Source organism: Vanellus vanellus (assembly GCF_965231255.1).
Source record: "Vanellus vanellus genome assembly, chromosome: 6".
Lineage (NCBI taxonomy): Eukaryota > Metazoa > Chordata > Aves > Charadriiformes > Charadriidae > Vanellus > Vanellus vanellus.
In genome coordinates this window covers 58,404,545-58,426,075 of record NC_138911.1, presented here as the reverse complement: position 1 = coordinate 58,426,075, position 21,531 = coordinate 58,404,545, and the positions used below count along the sequence as shown (strand labels likewise).

Genomic DNA, 21,531 nt, shown 5'->3' with positions numbered 1-21,531 from the left:
GCCTGGCTTATGTACAGGGAAGGGTTTGACATCGTACCCCAGAGAGCCCAAGTGAGAACAGGGAAAATCTGCTACACCTTTTCTTACTTTTTGACAAAAGGTAAAGTTTGTCATAGGACCTGCAATTTTTCTCACATTCATAAATACTCTTCAGAATCTGTATACAAACCGCAGTCAAACTTGCCCAAATCTGAGGGGAAATGAGGAGAAAATAAATTAGCTAAAGAGTAGTTTTGTCACACAACTCTTTACTCACTTGTGTGAGAAATCACCCAAGAGGTCAACAGCGACGATGACTCTTCATTCCCACCTCCTGACAGGTTGTCTCAGCCCTCACTTTACAACATAGTCAAGTGGAAAGAGGGAACAAAAACTTCTCAAATTGGGTTTCCACCATATACAAATAATTCAAGCTATTTCAGTGAGCAGCCCTTTCTGCTGAGTACTTTGTGTCCTTGATAAACACCAGAACCACCAGATTAAAACATTGTTACTTAGGAATTTCAAGCCGTGTAGAAAAGCTCCAGCAGGAGGATTTAAGGGTGATCCAGAATAACACCATGGTGGAAGTATTTGTCATGGAGACGGAGGCTTGTGTCTCCCAAGGCAGAGGGGGAGATTAACCTGTGAGGGTTGGGGAAGGACCATTACAGGCATTTTAACAAGCAGCTCATTGCTTTCTGCCACCCTTGTGAAATGCAGATTTTCAGGTAACATATAACCTTCCATGTCTAACAAATCACAATTGTTGGCTTTTTGTTTTGGTGAGAAAAAAAAAGATCTGGGAAAAAAACCAAACCAAAACAAAATAAAATCATTATTTGACTAATCAAAAGGGCTATCCACACAGCCCTTTTTGGATGCCTATACCCATTTTGAGGAACGAGAATCTGACAGGAAGCTAATAAGAGTTAAATCCTAAATCTTTTAACTATCTATGAAAACGGGATTTAGACTCTCACATGGATTCGGTTCTTTTGACTATTGTGTGCAATAACAGTTCAAGCAGTTATAGCAGTTCTCGAAGCTATGAGAGGTAGAAAAGTTTAAGCACTCAGGTGAATACATTCACGTTAATCTGTGTTTGCAATAGCAGTTCAATTACACTCTTTGGCATGGACAAAAGAAACTAAAAAGAAAGGATTGCTATGTAAATGCCCTTCCCAACAATAGCATGGAAAGATGCTGTCAGCTACATGCCTGCACTGAAATAAGCAGTACTTGCTATATTTTAAGTAAATTGCTGTCTAACCTCTCCGAAACAAATGTTAAATTTTCTGAGACAGTGCAGTTGTGTTTTTACTTTCTGTGTCAGGAGTACATCAAAGTGCTGTCTTTGTCAGCTTCATAAATTATTAAATGGAATTTTGTCATCTAAAAAATAATTAACGAACTTTTAGGTGCGTATCTGTGAATACTAAAATGCAGCTCAGGTTAGTTTTCCTCTTTTTTTACGGAGAACAAAAATAGAAACATGCCATTCAAGGCATTAGGACCATGAACAGAAATAATTCCTAAACAATTTCAGTGCTCATGGAGCTATATGAGCATTTTCTTACTGCATGAAGCTGTGGAAACTAGCCAGGCAAAACCTGCCTCTTCCCAGATTGCCTAAGCATAAGGAAAGGACATTTGTAGTCTCCAAAACAAACATTCCGATGAGATAAAAATGGGCTATTTCCATCAGCAAAGGAAACGGTCTGAGGCACAACTTTAGGATCTGGCTACAGACAGGATTCCCATTAGCTTAAGGATGTTCACACCCGGGCCACTGATTTAGAAGAAAAGAAAAAAAAATTGTCAAAATCCACATTGGCTTGTCACAAAATACTGTAAGTCTTGCCAGTATGAATGACTGTCTGGGTTTTTGTTAAATTTATCATTTAAATAGTAAAAATGATATTACATGCAATATGTTTGAGCTGGGGGGCTTTGGAGAAGGGGGACGATAAAAGCTACGTTCACCCAAACACTGGGTTTGCATGTGCTTTCTTGCACTGAACATTTTGCAGCTGGCATCCGTTCTGCATTTGCACATGTGATATTGCATTTCCTGAGACCCATCAGGTAGATCGATGCGTGGTTTGCGTTTGTGCACAAACCCTGTTTCCAGCATAAAGCCTACACAGTGGCCTGTGGCTCACACTTCCCTAGCAAGGGGACCTCACGTTCTGCACCCAGATCAGCTTGAAGAGACTCCTATGCACATCCCCCGCTTTCTCAGGAGATGGTCTCCAACCACCAACCTAAGGGCTGAGTTGTACGAGGCGCGAACAATTGAGATTGGACCAATATGCAACAAAGACACAAAGATTCCGGAGGACAAATGAAGGTGAAGCATGGCTTTGCATCTCACCCATGAGAGCCTTCAGGTGTCCAGGGCAATCCTGGGTGTCCTCCCTCAACTAGTCATGCAATTTAAATGCAACAACCTTTGCATCAAGAACCTCAAAGCTCTCAAACCAGGAATCAGTTTGTCTGGTCTAGCCCTCCATTTCAGGGAATAACAGCCTAGGGCATTCTAACCTGCTATTTACGTTGGGAATTTAGAAGAAAATACAGGACAAGTGCATGTTTTATTAAGGTGAGTTTTAGGTTACTTCAAATACAGAGGGTTGGATTGTTTAGATTCTCAGACACCATAAATCAGATTAGGTCTCTCAAGAACCACACACTAACTTGCTACACCAAAGATCTGCTTGAGTTTCTATTAAGACAAGGAATAAGTTTTTGAATGAATTCTCCCATCTAAACTGCTGCTACTAAATAACTGTATTCTAAATACAACTTTTTTCCCCCTTTGCCACCTTACCTTTTCTAACAGTAAATAAATGTTTATTTACAAATGACCTGCTGCCTGTTTTGAGCCTTTGGGCCAGAATACCCAAGAGAATACTCTTCTTGCAGAAGAGCATGGTTTGGCAACCAAAGGACCGACACACCTATCAAAATGGGTTCTGTTTGTCTCCTGCAAGTCTGTATTTTAAGTGAATTAATACCAGGACCGTGTTCATGCCAGGGTCACTGATTGTTCAGGAGTCTATGGTGCAGAATCCCTGAACCAGGGGAAAAGTAACCCTTGCTCATGCAAGATAACTGCTCATGCAATATAATTATATTGCTCCTGTTCCTTGCAGCTCTGCTTCCATCCTGAATACTACGTAGGTTAAATCAACAGTGTTTCATGTTGGTGAGGGAGGGCCTTGAAGGGGAAAGGGACTCTCTGTTCCTGACAAGACTAATACAGCCTACCACCAGGACATTACCTAGAGATAGGGGAGGAGTTAAAACACCTGCAAACCCCCATTAGAAACCCACCTCAGCCCTTCAGAAGCTGTGCACTGGGCAGTGCTTTCCCACTCTGCTCACATCACATTCACGTCCACCTTTGGGTATCATAACCTATGTATCATTGCACAGATCCTAATACTAAGTAAGAAAAAGGCGTTGTAGAAAGTTAAGGCAACCTAACAACTACTCGACCTGAGCTGCCTATTAAGAGAAGAGCCTACATCCATATACTTATCCATAGAAGAGCAGGGGAATTATTTCTGGCATATACCTGTGTACATTGTACATACACACATACACCACCTCCCTGACACTGAATGCTTTCATGACAAGGTCTGTATACTCAAGCATCCACCACTGGTTATTATAACAACCAGATTCTAAGGGACTATAGAAACATTGCCATAGCATGCACGCGTCCTTCAGTTTTTAAAGTAAATCATCATGCTCTTATTTTTGCAATTACTATGGAAAGTTCACAGGTGAAAGATGCCTCATGAATCAGTGGGATAAGAAGTTATGAGCATTTGTGCCCTCATGAGGAAATTCTATTCCAAAGAAATTGTTTCTTTGTTATCAAAATAATAATAAACAACATTGATCTAAAAGCTCAGACAACACTTGTTAGCGCAGATTTTTCTAACTCAATGCGGACAGCTGGGAGGGAATTGGGAGTGGCATTAACCACAGATGGTAACCAGGATGTGGGGAATATATTCGATATAACAGAATAAATGTGTGGCAACACCCCCATGCCTCGGAAAAAGCATCCAGTTGCATTCAACCAACTAAGGATCTCCCTGAGTTACTAGCAATTTTCACAGGCCAAAACAAAGACTTTTTGACTGTGGTTTTAGCATCACAGGGAACATGGTGACTAAACAACTGCATCCCACATTCTCCACCAGAATGGCTCAAAGCTTTGTGATGGGCAGCAGGAGGGGCCACATGGGCAAAGGCCACAAAGCTTTTTCCCCTTCCACCATGTGACAATAAATAAATACAAGTATAAATACCACACAGGGCTCTGGTCCTTTGAATACACCTCTTGCTAGAGTGTGCCCAAAGGCCTGCTTTTAGAGACGGCAAATTAAAGAAGGCATTGAAATATCACAGAAATGCAACATTTGACTGGGGGAAACTCCTGCTGCAGCCACACTGCACTGTCTGGCAATGGAAGACTAAAAGTAAAGGTCAGAAAAGTACAAAAGAGAGACGTGTGTGAGAGAGAGCATCGGTACGTATGTGTGTATAAATAACACCACTATTCTAACACATTTTCAGCCTGGCATCACCAGGTTGGCCTGAGAGTCTAAGCTTTAGGAGAAGAGGTTGCCGAGAGCTAAATGCAAACAAGAAAGCACAACTGCTTCCAATAACTGGGTGTTGCATGGTACCCTTCTTCCCCTTGGGTCAGCCAGAGAGCTTCTCACTAAATGCTCTGCCTTCTCACCTGCCATGGGGCTTCCTTCAAAACTAGCTTTGCTTTTAAGCATCACTGATGCTCGCAAGCTGGGTGCCAGCTTCACCCCAGCTGGTCAAGTGAGGGTGGCTGGGAAAAAGAGACTGCGACGCCTGTGGGACTCAAAGAAGAGCCTCAGCCTCTTTTCAGTTGACACGCCAACTCCAACAGCTAAGATGCTTGCACGCATAGGCACTGAAATGCAACTGGGATTAGAAGAATTCACCCGGGTAAGTGAGTTAGAGACGCTAAGCTTTGAAGCCAAAGTTCAAAGGTGAGTCTGTACATGTGCTTTTGTCAGGCTGGACTTTCCAAAGGCTGAAATTAAGTATTTCATTCCTATTGGCTTTTACTTCGAGGTGGGATCCTGGCTGGCCCAGGTGCTTTAAAGATCCTGCTTTTTGTCTCTTGAGCTGCAGAACAATGAAACAGTGTCAGGGAGACAATGTCAGGGTGACAAATGCTACTGAAAATGCTAACCACAAAAGTCAACAAGAGTGGAAACCCCAGGACCAGTGTTCGTTGCTTCTCGTGGAAGTTGAAAGGAGGAAAAGACCCCAAGACAGGAAAAAAGAGAGGTAGAAGAGAACATCAGCTCCAGAAAACCTCACTGATGAGCAGCATCTTCTTCCTCCTCAGAACCAGAGACAAGGCTTGAGCCCTGGTATCTCAGAGCAAGGATGAGGAGCTATCTTCTTCTTCAAGGATGACCTGCTATCTTCTGCCTCCTGGCTCTTCAAAGCCCCAGGCAAGACCAGGAATAGTGTTACCAACCCACATGTTACTTCAGCCTAAGCCTGATTTGGCACATATGTAAAATATATTATACAAAGCAGCAACATGGTTCCATGTGAGGAGTAAGGCATGCACTGAAGTAATTTGTGGGAAGACACATCACTGCTGAATCTTAAATCCAAAGTGAGACTGGAAGGAGAAGCAGTGTCTTTTACAGCTGGAGAAACAACTGGGGAAACATAGGAAGCAGGCTATCCTTCAAGACCCAAGCCCTTCTTCAAGATACGAAGAGGAAGTTCATGCCCTGGCAAAGGGCTTGGGTACCTGCAAGAGTGTATCTCTTATTAAACCAAACGAATGAAAAAAGGCACTCCAACAGTCCTGAATTTTGAACTGGTATTAACTAACTTGATCTCTGGTTCCCTCTTCAGGAACTCTTCCTCTGATACAAATTCACAACTACAAAAAGGCCACCTCTGTAAATCTTTCAAAGGAATTGCATCCCCTTGTGGGAAGAAATCCTGCTGAAAAACAAGATCTCTCTACAGATAGCTGGGGCCAGCTGAATCTATAAACAATGTTCACAGGACCAGCTCACTGCTTATAGCCCACGGAGGGTTTTTTCCCTAAACCTAGGAGAACAATTTGGCCGTTAAATGTAATGTTGGATTTTACGCCCTAAATGCTTACACATTCAGGGATTTGTTATGACTTCAAGTTTTGTTTCAACCAAACACTTAAGCAGGTACTTAACTTCAAGCACCAGATTGTCCCCAGAAGACACCAGTAAATCTATATGGTTGTGCTAGCCCCAGGCTTGAGCTCTGAAGCCTGCTGTCTTCTCTTCCCAACCTTCTTATTTACCATGCAATATGGATATGCACGGTTTCCACTCATGTTGCAATAATTTGAGTCTCAATTCAAAAACAGCTGCCACAGGCAGTGCCTGTGTAATCACAAGAATTCTTCAACCTAAACTTAACTGCTTGCTTAAGTCTTCTGCTGAATAGGGGTCTTCTGCCTAATGCGTACCCAGGGATAGCTGCCTAATTGTAGTACAACTTTACTTCTCTGCCATGCAAATCCCACACTCATCAGAGTGACTCTCCTTAATTATTGGATCTACTTCCCACCTCAACGATCCACCTTATTCATTGAAGCACTAGCCAAGAAGAACTGAACCAACAACAAAGTCACTAGTGAGTTTTCTGAAAACGATAGTTCTCCCTTTTCACAGCAAATTCATCAGCCGTGGAACTCCTGCCGCAAGTGGGGAGAACAGACTCATTCAACACCTATAAAATAACTCAGTTTGAGCTCCTTGCTATGTTTATAGATATATAGAGATACCTACAATGCAAATGTTTACAGTCATTTTGCACAGCCTATATGAAATAAATATCACAAGTAAATTCTAATACTTAAAACTGAATAATATACAATGTTAGGTAACAAGCTACGTTCATAAATGCACAAGCCTTAATACAAGCTATTCAGCCTAATTTCTTAGTATGCAAGCTTCAGCAATTGTTAGCTACACTACACTTCAGGAGTCATAATAAATGCTGGTCATGCCAAAATCTAAGAAGAAACAAAACCACAAAAATTCTCCACCATCCTTCTGAATGAGACACAGTTTTTGACAGCTACTGTAATAACATAGGGATTTCATGAAATTCATTAACACTGTCCAATGTTAAATATCAAGTCTGGAACACAGGTCTCAATGTTCTAAACGAACTCAAAGTCAGAGCAGGAGCAACAGGTTTGTCAGCACTGTGTCCACACATAGAGAAAGCAGAGACAGCAAGAGTCTGTACCTGGACCAGAGCTGCAGTTACCCAGAATAAAGTGAGAACAGGGGCAGCTTTACTGGCAAATGGGAGGAGAGGTTGAGAAGTGGAACTGAACGCAGCACCAGTAACAACTGTTGTTGCAGGATAGTTTGAGGGAATAGCCTAGGCTCTGTAGCCTGGTCTTGCCAGCACAGTCCTCAAAAACATCCGCTTTCCTCAAAAGCCAGGGATAGGACATAGGAGCTCTGCTAACAAGAGCAGGTTGCAGAATGTACCTGCGCAGGACAAAAATTTTGCTGTGCCAATGGCACATGGGGCCATTCATTCTCTGTATCCTAATATAAGTATTTCTGCCAACAATTTCTCATGGAAGAAGTGGGTGATTCACAAGTACATCTCCTTTCAGGAAAGAAAAGATCTCACACACTCAATACCCTGACTCAACTTCAGCTCACACTACTGAATAATAAAATCTAGATCCTGCCCTGGAAATTTGCTTACACTTTAGATCATGCCACTTTTCTCATCTTGCAAAGAGGTTCGTGAAGAGGATCTTCCTAGCAACAGCTCCTTCTCATGGATCAGGCTATCTAGCAGGTCCTCCTGTCTGTAGTTGTGATAAACCTTCAGGAAAGCCAGAATGGTAATTCCCAGCCAAGTCAGCCAGGCAGCCCAGAGACCAAACTAGAGAAGAAAAGAAATTATAAAGAGGTCAGTACTGCATTGTAAAAACAAAGTCAACTGTCCAGGTGAATATCAAAATCTCAGCTGGACCAAAATCCATGAACTCACACCAAGTCACACCCAGTGAAGTCCTGGCCTCACTGTTCCTCAAAACTGTCAAGTTATTCCTAGCTTAAAAGGAAAAGCTCTTTATGTACTAGGAAAAAATGACAACAAATTGCACAAAATACAATAATGAAAAAAAGAAATCTGTATAATCCAGGTGCATCCATTGAACTTCCCATATCTGACACTCTGGCTGCCCCAAAATTCTTGGGATTCTTTCACTTTTGTTACTTTAGAACTGCAATATGTTTTAAGACATTTTCCAAAACTTTCTTCCCAAGTCCTTCGGACCTCCCACTACCCCTGGAGAAGTATAAATTTTAAGGTATTTCTATTCAAAACACAGCTGAGAAAATCCTACCGATTCAACTGTTATACTCTGGGGTAACTGATTCACATTAGCATGAACTCAGGGAGCAAGAGAAACACACTCCAATCCACCCAAGTTCCCGGTGGCTCATTTATACCTGGCATGAGATACCTGGGCTGAAAGCCTCAGGTGTGCAATAGGTTCCATCACTAACTTGTCAGTGTCTCTTGCTTAACTTCATAGAAATAATTGCACTTTGATTCATACAGGTACTTGAATGTTGGCCTCCCCATCTCAGAGGATGCTCATTTGTAGTAAGGCTTTCTGGCAGAAATTCTGTTTTAATTCTATGGTGCCTATAGCAAAGAAACATTAATTGAATTCCCGTATTTCAGTTTTGAAATACTGCATTTTTAATTAAAAAAAGTACAACAATTTAAACCCTTCCAGACAGTAATACAGCTGTTTACTCTAATAGCCAGTTTAGATAAGCAAGGACTATTTTTTAAAGGAAGTTTATGTCCCTGTGTATCTTACACACTTTGGAAATTCTCTTAAGTATTTCTGCCCATACTTACAATTATCTCAGTTCACCAGTAAAGAATATTTTTGAGTTATTCTACAAACCTTGGAAATAAGAGATATTAACTTGGCTTTATATGACCATATCTAAAGAATTGGAAGCTTTGCATTAATTTCTTAAGCACCACTTCATTCATAAAATATTATCTTAAAGGCATTCAGATATCTGCTACTGCTGTGGTCTTCTCAGCACACTTGATATGAAAAAATCTACATGGATTTAGCCAAATTCAGTGAAACTCCCACAGTCATTCTGATGCGTTGGAAGCATCTGAATGGAGGAAAGTGGACAGAGATGGGGTCTGTGTCTGTGTATACACACACATATATATATGTGCCAAATATCTATAGCTTTAATTAAGCTTCTTGTTCTTCCTTCTAGATCTTATCCAGAGCCCGTATTTGTAATTCTTAAATTCTCAGCAATCTTGATATCTCCATTCAGACCACTGCTTCTAAGCAAAGCCAACTGTAGGAAATTATTGCACTTATAAGGAAATCATTGCTTTAGCCAGTAAGTCTAGTCTATTCTTGGGTTCCTCTTTGTACTGTTTCAAAGAAACTTATTTGCCTTCCACAGACAGACCCATTGTCATGCCTTCATCCAATTCTGCTTGCCACACCCCAGATATCAGAAGACAACGATGCAGAATTTTGTTCCCTGCTTGGTCCTTTCTTTATACAGTCACAATTGGGATTCACTTTGACACTACCAGGTTCACCTTTGAAGCTGAATGGTGTTTCCCTGGAGCTGTTATGCCCCCATCTCCTCATACTTGGGTGTTTGCAGAGCTTGGAGGCTGCACCTTACAGGCTAGCTCTACACAGGAACATATGGAGAGAAGTGGACCGGCGTGGGGAGCTCCATCTAATGACTTGGGCTGATTCTTATACTCTGTGATATATTAACTCTCCTTCAGCTGAAGTGTTTTGCGCATGGACCTTGCCTTTTTTAGGCATGACTCCCTGATGGAGAAATGCCTTCCCCTGTGTATAGATTACAAACTGTCTATCTTGAGATTACAGGGTGGACATGGACATTTAGTTCCCGTGAACTCAAAGCTATAGACAGATAACAGGTTTACTTCTGCTACCCTCTCACTAGCTGGCAGATTAAGCAGTAATGGCATATTCTGCTACAAAATATACAGCCTGTCCTGGGGCTACCAGGATATAAAGGGGTCACTTATGACATATTTCCTACATATCCTACATGCAGGTACGCCTGAGCTGGGTGTCTCGATGCCAGTGCTGGCAGCAAAGACACAAAACTAGCTGGTGTCCAAGAGGAAGTTACCTTCAAGGGGTGTCCCAGGTAAGCTAATGCCTCTTCCAAAATAAGAAGCATGTGTATGGGTGCAGCCCTGCACGGTGGGGGTTACCCTCGGTGTAGCACTAGTATGCTCCCATGTACAAGTGCTCAAGGCCCACTATTCACTGACTTTGAGTGTTGACTTCGAGCTAACACATTCAGTAGAAAGGTCTGACAGCCTTAGAGGTCTAGTTCTCAAAGACTCATCAGAAAACAACCCTATCTAAATGAAAGTAATCTTTAATTATTTTCAGTGGTCTGCTATTTCTATGGGTTCAGGCAACCTCAGACAAACTCATGGAAGGCAAAGTTAATAGTGCCATGATCTGGTGCAAGTCAGACATTATTCTGAACAGCAGTGAAGAGCTCCAGGCACACCAGAGTGTAGCAACATTTGCAGAGGTCATCCTTTGGAGAAATAATAAATTTTCCATCATGAGTAACAAGAACAGTGGCAGAGTTGGGTTTTGACATGTTCACGTTCAAAACTTCCTATTTTGAATTTAAAATGCAAATGTGCCTGTCACTGTCATCCTGATTCAGCACTTGCTGAAGTCAGTGGAAATGTTCCCATTGATTTCAGAGGGTGGTAGTTCTGCACCAGCAATCCCAGATCTATGAGCAAATGGTAAATGAACTGGAATAGAACCATGACCTAGACCAACCTACCTGTGCAATAGCAAACTGGTCGTAGAAAGCAGAGTTTTCTAAGTTCAGTTCAAGATCTATATCCTGTAACTCTTCACAGCTACCCAAGGAAGACATTTGGAAGGGAAAAAAAGAAAATTATTTCAGAGATTCCAAACAGGCAAACCAAACATAAAATGAAGCAACATCTTAAGTGTGTTTCAGTCACAATGGCACGTTCTATCAAAAGGTATTTAAGCTATTGCAGTAACGAGGTTGCTTGCCAATCTTCTCTAAAACTATGCTAGAAGAGTCATGTGATCACTTTATTTAAAAAACAAATAATGTATAATTATGTAAGTGATAACGCCAATCTTCCATAAGTGGAACTGTAATAGTTATTATGAAAATAGTATACTTAAACCCCTCTTCTCCCGCTACCCCCGAGCCTCCCACATACACGCATCTGGTATCACCCCGGGTTGGTTGCTTCACCCCTCAATGAAACAAAGTGTATGAACCTCCGTTACCTTTTGACTTCATCAGGAAAAGCCTCAGAAGAAGGGATTGTGTGGGTGTTTTTGTTTCGGATGCTCCAGCAAGGAGACGATACTCTGATGGTAAGATAGAGGCTGCCTACAGATTTTACAAATAACTTGGACTTTTACTGCTGTGAAAAAAATCCCAGGATTTTGAGGTTGTCTTTCTATCTCTTGGTTGATTTCTGCAGCCTCTTCTCTCTCCTTTTCAGTGCTGTCGGTCATCTTGGGTTCTTATCCGAATATTCGATTAGACGTTTTTTGTAATTGAATTTTTAACCGAATATTCGAATAATTCGATTAATCGTTGCAGCCCTAAACAGAACATGTACTATGGCATTTTACAACATATGACAAGGTGCAACATAAATGTATGCTTTCAGTAGTACGTTTATTCAATATCATATGACATAAAATGTCACCTTTTCCTCTCTCTTCATTGTTATTCCTTTGATAGGAAAAAATCTACCTCAATTTATCATGTTTCCTATAAGGAGCGTAAGCACTGTGGGATACAGTAGACCATTTTAGGATCTGTATATTTTGTGCACTGCAAGAAAGTATCAACCACCTGTACTTTGCACTTACAAAGTACTTTTCACTCTGCGGCTCTCAGGGCATCCACAGCACCACTATGAGGCCAGCATCTTTATACCGAAATTTAGATGACAGGGTGTTGTGGCAGAGGCAGGATGAGTGACTTGCCCGGTGTCACACTGTGGGTTGGTGGCAGAGCCAGGACAACAAGCCAGGAACCCTGACTCCCGGTCCCCCGCCCTGCTCACAAGACCACACTCCCCCATTCTTAGAGCATTTCCAAATCTAGCTCTCGTTTGGAAATAAAAATTTTTAAACAAATAATAGATTCCTTTTGCATATGTTCGTGACTCTTAAAGAGACCATGAAACACCTTGGAAACGTACTTTTCTTTGGGGAGTACTAAACGCAAAAAAAACACCAACTTTGATTTGCTTTTTTTGTTCCAGAAGAAAAAAGTCTGGATTTCCACATTACAGATGCCTTCTCCCCCTTGCTCACCTTGCGTGTAATAACTATAGTTTGTATTACCACTGTTCATTTGTGCATGTACAAAAAAAATAAAGGAAGAAAATGTATTCTTCAATACTAACCTATTTGGCATGCTTCCTTTTTCAGTAATTGCATCACACCACATGTTAAATCCTACACTCACTATAGTGCTAGCAATAAATGTGATAAACACCACAAAGACGCTGATCAGCAGATTCAGGAAGGCATAAAAGAAAGAGCTGCAATAAAAGGGAAGAAAAATGTAACTCATAAACAGCTGAAACACAACATCAGCAGTCTCTTTAAGCAGCGTACACTGGGCACAAAGATATCAGTTTCCATTTGAAACACGTCTGCTTTAATTAAGGACACCTAACATGCTGAAAAACTATGGATTATGATTTTGAGTCACATTATCTTCATTTGTAAGTGCTTTGGATTTTGACTTTTTTCACCATAAAAGGATGGGGCTTTAAATCATAAATACTAAGTGGTGATTGTTCATACACAGCATGGCTTTCATTAGCTGTAATGATGAAAATCACCATTGTTAAAATAAATGTCATTAGCTCAAATTATATAGTAACTGGAGCTAAAATTATTTCATGACTAAAGTGATAATTGGGACAAAAATTGCCTAGGAGAGGGAAACTAAAAATAAAACAACACAGTACTGATAGCTATAATCATTTTAAGCAGTGTAACACAAGGTATTGCCATCATAGGACACCAATCTCAGTTTTATGGGCAATTTGCAGAGCAGGCCAGCTTCTCCCGGGACTTCTCTGACTTTGATGTGAGTGTTAGTTCTGCCAGATGAATGTCAATTTACCTCAGCTCCATTAAGTCTGCCCAACCAGAGCCAGCCCTAGGCATGTGCTGTGTTTGGAGTGGTATGGGGTGGGGTGCTGACAGAGGTGCCGTAAGCCCAAGAAATTGTCCACTCGTCTTCTAACCTCACTGCTTACCTCTCCCCCTTAGTTCTAGTTAGGGAAAACTTTCTGGTCCTTTTCTCATTCATCTGACCAAGTCCTTTGCTACTTGGAACTGCTCCAGGCGGCATTTGGAAAGTCTCATTATCTAAAAACTGGACCCCTACTCTAGGTTGGAGAAAGACTGGCAACTCCAGGAGACAGGTCATCCTATCCAGGTTAGGTGGTAAGGATTAATATGACGAATTGCCCACCGCTGCTCATTATGCTGGGGATAGAATGAGTCTAGTCATGACGAAGAACAAAAAAAAAATAGTAGTTTCTCTCCTCTGATGGCTCGTTAAATAAAAAACTGAGAGGTTTTTTGAGTCAGTGTTTGAATCCTGTTCTGGACTGGTCAATCCTAATTTGTATAGGTTATACACCATGAGACATATGTAACCTTATGAGGACTTCTTTAAAATGCAATGAGGAAACAATTACAAGTGGGGTTAGGAAGTTTGTTCCTGGGTTGATGTGGCTTTAGAGGGTCTGTCTAGGTTCTCTCCAAAGTGACAGTCATCCCATTCCAACACTGATGGAAAAGAGGTGAAATAAATCACCTTCCAGAAGTGCCCTTAGAGACTGTAGTGGGAGATGGATGTCAGGACACCTGACTTCTAGATGAACATTGAGATGAACCCTATTCCTGTCCTTTGGCTTCACAGGACTTGGTGGACTAGGTCAACTCATCTCCATAAAATGGTGGGGTCACCATATAGCAGAGGGAGCTTGTACGAGCACACCATAATTTTGTATCTTCCCTTTCTCTGCCCTGATTTCACATCTAGCCTGGATTTCATTTCAAGCATCACCAAAGCCATACCCACTAGGTGCACCAGTGCATGGTAAGCTGGCCTGAGAGGCAAAAAAGACTTGAGCTATCCACTGAATAAAAACCGAGTTGACAGCAGAATTAGTAACAGCTCTTGAAAAGGAACTGTTTGTTTGCTGGACTATCCAGAGGATCATCACCAGCCCAGGACCTCTAGTCCTCCCTCTATTTCCTACCCTGCAACACCAAAATCTGACCTTCCACTGACAAAGCAGGGCTGAATGTTGCACTTGATTTGCACTGGGCGAGCAGTAACCATCACCGTGCAGTGGAGGTTCCTCAGGCCAGGGCACCCTGGTAGAGAACTATGCTCTACAGAACTCTGCCTCACCTGTTTTGCTCCTTAGATCAGAACTTCAAGCTACACATTCCAGATTGAGTGGATGCCCTGCAATAATAAATACTTACACTAAAAGTAGAAGTCACTTTACAGTCCTAGTAGTGAAGTATCTGAGTACCTTTCAGCTGAGCTAAACAGTCCCAGGCCCAGAGCATGACTGGCAGCCAGCACGTGCCTTTTCTACTCCTGCATGCAACTCGAGCTCAGGTCGTCCCTGAGGCAAGGGGTGCTGAGACCCTTCGGAGAAGAATTTTTAGCAGTCCCAACTATCTGAGAGCAATCATTCAAAGCCATTGCATGTGAAGACTGGCCACCTTGCTAGGAGGCATAGGGTACTAACCCTGACTGCCTCAGGTCAACTTACTCCATAGCTGGCCCAGCAGCACTGACCCTGCTCAACGGGACCAGTAGTGATGCCATTCTGGTTCTTCATCAAGTGCCTCTAATCAGAAATGGCCATTATCATTTATGGTGAGGAGCTCGCATTTATCTCTCCATGCAAACAGACCTGTTTTCACACCCATTTGAAGTGTTAACAAATAGGTGTCTAAAATGAGAACAGAGTGTGTCCTGCCTCCTTTTCAGACAGACAGCGGCAGATCTGGTATGGGACAGACTTTCCTTCTTACTAGGAAACTGCTGGTTTCCAGCAGCTTCCCTCTCATCCTGTTTTACCCTTCTGTGGTGCTCAATGGCTGTCTCATCCTGCCAACTTGCTCCATCTTTGCTCCCCACCACCCCGCAGCCTTCTACATCCTTTCTTGCCTGGAACAATTGTAGACAGTGTTACACAACTGCTAACGTTCAGCCCAAAGGAGCCTGAAAGCACCTCCTAAAAGGACAATTTTCAGGGCCCTGCCCAACAGTTTTAAACTAAACAGCCAAGTTTGGGAGCAGAGCAAACATACGATCGAAATTTCACTATTACAGGGGTTTTACTGCTGGTTTCTTCCAAAAATTAACTAGTTCTGAACAGTAAAACTGAAAAAAAGCATCTAGAGTCAACTAATCCTTTATAGGTATCTGATCACCAGAGGAATTGAATTCAAATGTATTAAGTACATGGTTATATTTAGAACTTGTAAGGTAAATTTTAATATGGCAGTAAGTTTCTAGTCTATATTTATTACAGCGTGGTTTAGTATTAGACAGCTTGAGAGGGGTCAGAAAGAGCCAGAGGCAGTGCTGCTCAATATTAACAACATCAGGGTGTTGTACAAGCCTGAACGTGCATAACAGCCACTGACCCAAGAAACCTCCGGTCCAAATAGATCTGGAAATGAGTGATTTAACCTTGGCATGGTCCCTAAACATGGGAAAATGGCTTTCCTAGTCTAACCAGCCACCAACGCGTGCTCCTGCCTTCCCACCTCTGGGCAGCTGGATGCTTGGAGGGCCCTGGCCCCATAGCACCCGCAGGCTGGGTTACCTGTGCCAGGGGCTCTACTCAAGGTGGCAGGACAGGTCACAGGAGAGCACAGTGCTCCCGAGCTGTTGCCTGGACCACTAAGCCTCTCACTGTTCCTGCTGGGCTCTGATGCCCCTCGGTTTGTCTGAGCACAGTCACCAGCTGCCAGCGCAGCACGGCGGCTGCTGCAGGGAGTGCTCAGCGCTGTTCTCATGTCGTAACCAAGCAATAGTTGTTCTCCGTAATAGTTGCCATGTCCACCACCAAAAGCAGGATAAAAATAGAGGGGGACCACCAACCTCTCCCTTCTCCTCCCTCCCACGCACAACTGTGTTGTTTCAAGGGTTTTGGCATACCTGGCGTTCGTCCGGGGAAGGTCCCCCCCCTTTGCAGGGACATGTAGTGGAACCATGGTCAGGAGCCATCTGTGAGCCTCAGCCTCCAGCATCACCCCATGGTCCCCAGCACACTCCATACCCACCACAGCAAAGATGTGGCCAGATGCTGCTCCCAGACTGCCAAAGGGCAGTGGGCACATTGCAGCAAATCTGGCCCCTCACCCCAAAACTCCTGCAGGGGAACATCCTCCAGAGAGGGCCCTGGGCACAGGTGGGGGTGTATGTGGGGTGTGTGCAGGCAGACATAGGCAACACACTGCCTCACCCCAAACCCCTGTAGGGAGCAGGATAATCTGGATGGTGCAAAGCCCAGCGCTTCACCCCCCAGCTACTCCCACTTGCCCCAGCCTGCAGGAGGGATGGGCACCTCCTGCCCTCCCCAGGGGTACTTACTCCTCGTGCCCTTTGCAGAGGAAGAAGAGGGTCCTCCAGGCCTGCACTGTGGCCAGCAGCAGGGAGAGGAGCCCGGTGAAGATGCTGAAGCGGCAGGCAGCCTCTGGCCCCCACTCCTGCACGGTGAAGCGCTGCCTCTCCACCGTCAGGTTGGCGTTGAGCCACATGCCCTCAGTGAAGAGCAGGCACCGGCCGTGGAAGTCGTTGCCATTCTCGGAGAGCGGCACCACCACGATGAAGCTGAAGAGGAAGGCCAGGAAGTAGCAGATGCACTGAGCGAAGAGGAAATTGCTGAGCGCCATGTCCTCGGCTCTGTGCAGGCAGAAGGGGGAGGGAGGGATGGAGGGAGGGAGGGAGGGAGGGAGGGAGGGAGGGATGCAGGAGGGAGGGATGCAGGAGGGAGGGATGCTGGAGGCAGGGATGCAGGAGGGAGGGATGCAGGAGGGAGGGATGAGGGGAGGGAGGTGGGGGAGGATGGAGGGATGAAGGGAGGAATCCTGCAGCAGCAGGGGGTGGGGAGGGAGGATGCGCAGTGCAATGCAATGCAATGTAATGTAATGACTCCTCCAGACACGGCTGCTGCCTCTCCCACGGCCCGAGCAGCCCCCACCGATGACTTCAGGCCTTGCGGGGGGAGCAGAGAGGAAGAGCTGGTACAGGGGATCCCTATTCTTCGGGAAAATCCGGCGGCTGATATACCCTGGTGCCCAGGGGGTTAAATCAGTCTGTGCTTCCCCAGCAGGGCTGGGTACCACTGGGCTCTCAGTGGGGTGTCCCCCTAATGACATAGGACACTGATGTCACCGGTGTTGGTGGCCGTGACACGCCCCTCTCCACCACAAAAAAAACCAACCCCAAACCAGTTTAATCCTGGCTGCTGGATCCCAGCAAATTTTGGACCCATATTCTAGGAATCTGGCAACCAACCTCAGATAGTGGCAATAAGGCACAGGGTGCACAGCCACCCCGGGACCTGCAGACCGAGTGGGTTTGTTCCTAGTCCAGCTGGTCACTCCCCCACAAGATATTGCAAGTAGCCGCAAGGGCTCACCAGAAGTGAAATAACTTTTGTTGAGCCTTGAGCCCAGGTTTGGGATCATCTGCATTGTGCCCCGGCTGGCAGATAGAGTTGGGGTGAAACAAAATAACCCTGAGCTCCAGCTGGACACTGGGCTAAGAAAGGACCAGCAGAGCAATGGCATGTGCATGGCAGTGACAGTCACCACTCACTCGATTCCCAGGGGCAGGTATCTGCCTGCTCTGCACTGCCAGGAACCGGTCACCTGCCCCGCACCACTCTTGTAAAGGCATCAGAGCATCACCTCAGCTTTAGGATCCAAAACTGTACGGCCGGGATGCAAGAAAGCAGAAGGCATTAGAAAGAGGGGTGTGACTTGTGCTCACCCACTTGTATTACTGCCTTGTGAAATCTCAGTTCTCCCCAGGCACAAAAATTCAAACCCCAAATTAGACCTCAATCCCTCAATCCCAATTTCATTTTTCCCTCTAAACATGAATCCTCTTTCCAACACGAGACACCACAGTCCATCTCCAGTTCCAGGTAAAGTCATTTCCTAATCCAATTTCCTAGCCATATCCAGTCTGAGATCAACTGCAAGCCTCAGGTGACTTCTTAATCCCATGGTGTTTCTGCTCATTTTAGGCACCATGCTACTTCCAGTGTAGTGTTTAGAGGAGCAGATGAGGGACTGGGACCCCAAACATACTGCACATGGGATTTCAGGCTTGTGTTTCCATCGGACAGCAAAACAATTACTTTTCTACGCTGTTAAGAGGTTACGGATACAGTCCTGAGGCAGGCGCTGGGGAGATTCTCGGAGAAGACAGTAATTTAGCTTCATTGTAAATCATTTGTAATGCATATTATCTTGAAATCTTGCTCTACTCTTACAGAGAAAATATTTTTTGTGCAGATCCTGCTTCTTGAATAAAAACTTTTGTCAGTATATACGCAATGTGTCAGGCCATTTTTTTGATCCTTACCCAACTCTGAACATCAAAAACTGTATTTCAATTTTGCACGATGAATCATCGAGCACTGGTCTGACCCTGTGGGGATAGATGTGCACTCCTAACAGAAAAGATTTCGCTGATACTTCAGTCTGGTAGTAAGGAGGAAAGTTTATTGCTCTTAACCTTGCTGCCAATAAGTGCTGGGTTCCCAAAGGGTTTTGTCCTTTATCTGGAAGGAAATCAGACCTGGGTTGAACTGGAAAACTCTTTTTTTTTTTTGAAACCTGACACATCAGATTTGCCAGCTAATGTTTTCTGAAGTTAACTTGGGAGGTCAACAGCAACATAAAAAGCTTAGTTATAGCTTACACTGGAGACCACAGAAGGGGCCAGCAGATGCCAGGGGCGCTTTGCCTCGGGCAAGCCCAATGCTCAGATCTTACCACCAGCAACCACAGGGCACAGCTGCAGGAGGGTTATTGCAGAGGTGAAACATGAGGGTCACTTGTAGAGCATATAAAACTGTCTTTGCTGGTGAACAAACTTGAGCGAGCATTTATCGGAGAGTTTCAGAAAATACAGTTAGGCATCTGCAAATGTTAACAGACATGTAAAATAGCTGCACTTAGGAGGCTGACAGCTACTGAACCACAGAACTTGGTTGGATGGAGCGACCACACACCAGAGTGAGCAAAGAGGTAGGAATCAAACCTGTCAGCCACCACTCGTTTGGCAGCTGCCTGGATTTCTCATACTCTTCTCTTGTGTAAATCCTAAAAAAAAAATTACACTAGGCAAGAACTTAGTGTCTGAAATATACAGCCGTTTTAGTGGAATAAATCTGATGATATTTTACAAACTTAAATAGGCTTAGTTTCCTTAAAATGGTGTAAATGGGGGAGGAAAGTACAAGGCAAGGTGAAGGATTATTCATTCTTTCTCATATCACAGGAAATCAAATATACAGATCAGGCAGAAATTTTAAGACAGAGGAAAAGCTGCACATATTTCATACATCATTATTCTGTGGCACTCATCACAGGACATCGCAGAGGCCAAAAATAAATACCAGTTCAAAAAGAGATTACAGAAACTAATGGGAAAAAAGCCCATCAAGGGCAGCTAAACGTGGAGCTGGGGAAGTAACCTTTAACTCAGGAAGTCGCTGAACGGCAGGTTGCTGGGAAGGTAGAGCCACAAAATGATTACTCTGCATTTGCCAGAATCCTCCATTTTTCCCTAAATCAAGCATCTGCTACTGGCCGTCATTGGAGGTGGAATCCCAGGTGAGATGGTCCTTCAGTCTGACCCACTATGGCCATTTCAGGTTCTCGTTATAACAGCTGACAGCACTAGCCTGCTGTCTCAGCTTTGTCATTTAAGTAGGGACAGCTGTGCCTCCAAAGCATCCCCCCCATGCCTTGGTTTCTGTAAACTTTAGGAGGGGGGTACCACTGGAGTAGACATGTGGCCAGCATTTGAACCCTTTTGCCCTGTGGAGGAAGCCAGTGGGGTAGTTCTTGCCATTGCCCAGGAGAGAGAGAAGAGATGGATGTGTGATGAGAGGAGGCTGCACATTCCCCCAGCCCTGGTGACGCCACCACAAGGAGCCCAGTACACATGTCTTCCTATTGTAGCCCCACCATGCCGCATCTTGAACACAACATCTCAGACCTCCTGCCCACAGATCAGAGGGGTCTAGCCCACTCCAGGGCACACACCTGGACTTTCTGTGCAGGAATTGAACACCCATCTCCTGTAGGGAAGAAATCCCAAGGTGACCATGTACTGAGATGGGATTGAAGAAGACTTGCTCAGCATCAGGGAGGGTGATATCGAAAGTTTGTAAACTCAATTTGTCAGAAAAAAGAAGCCACAAAAATTAAACAAGCTGCAGGGTCAACTGCCATTGCACCTCAGTGATAAGCAGAAAACCAACCTGGATACGTCAAGATCAGATGTACTGTGTTTGCCTGTATTCCCTTCAGCCCCATATCTCCTTCTATTCGCCTGACTAATCCTCTGTAGATCAAGTAATATCGTATGAGCCGGACTGATGCGGAATGACTGATGGGGTCTGTGGTTTTGGCTGTGCTGCTCCACGCTCTCTCTCAAGTCATTAATTATGCCATCTGACATGAGCAGCGCTCTCAAGTTGATATTTGTGAGGTAGGTGATGAATTTCCTCTCCTCTTGATAGCTCATTAGGACATGTTTTATTATGGGAAAATTTGCTGAGGAATTAATTATTCAGGTAAAAATATTTTTGTGAGCAACTTTATTTATTTATACATTTATTTTACCTTGGATATATCATTTCTGTGGTCCAAGAAAAAGAATGGCTGCATGTCTAGATGGTGGCTACCATCTTGATACCACTAATGTGCTGTGTATTTCTGGAGAGGAGGCACAGAGTCACAGTGGTATCTCTGCAGAAGGATGCCCAGAGAGCAGTAAGTCCATATTCTAGGCAGAGAAAACCAGTCCAAATGACTGCTTTTGAGCCAGCCCTTCAGTCACCCAAAGGCAACTTCTCCCGGATTTACTTGAACTCAAACGGCTGCCTCAGACCATTTTACCAAATGGTTTAGCAAATGCAGTTGGTCCATTTAACGCTGCAAACCAGCTCCAGGATCTGCAGTCTATTTTATTCAGATTGTCTGGTCTGTGTTATTATTATATTAATCCTTTATTATTATTCCACAAGTCTTGACCTATGGTGTTGGCCCTCTGAAAGTCA

The 21,531-nt window shown here is 44.0% G+C and overlaps 1 protein-coding gene across 1 annotated transcript; it reads right to left on the bottom strand.

Annotated features, from left to right (window-relative positions):
• Positions 1 to 7,788: 7,788 nt before the first annotated feature.
• TMEM179 (transmembrane protein 179) lies at positions 7,789 to 17,119 on the bottom strand (the record flags this gene model as incomplete). Its single annotated transcript, XM_082485524.1, has 4 exons — positions 7,789 to 7,968; positions 10,947 to 11,025; positions 12,574 to 12,711; positions 16,818 to 17,119. 4 exons carry the CDS (start codon positions 17,117 to 17,119, stop codon positions 7,789 to 7,791), a joined length of 699 nt encoding a protein of 232 aa, XP_082341650.1.
• Positions 17,120 to 21,531: the final 4,412 nt, after the last annotated feature.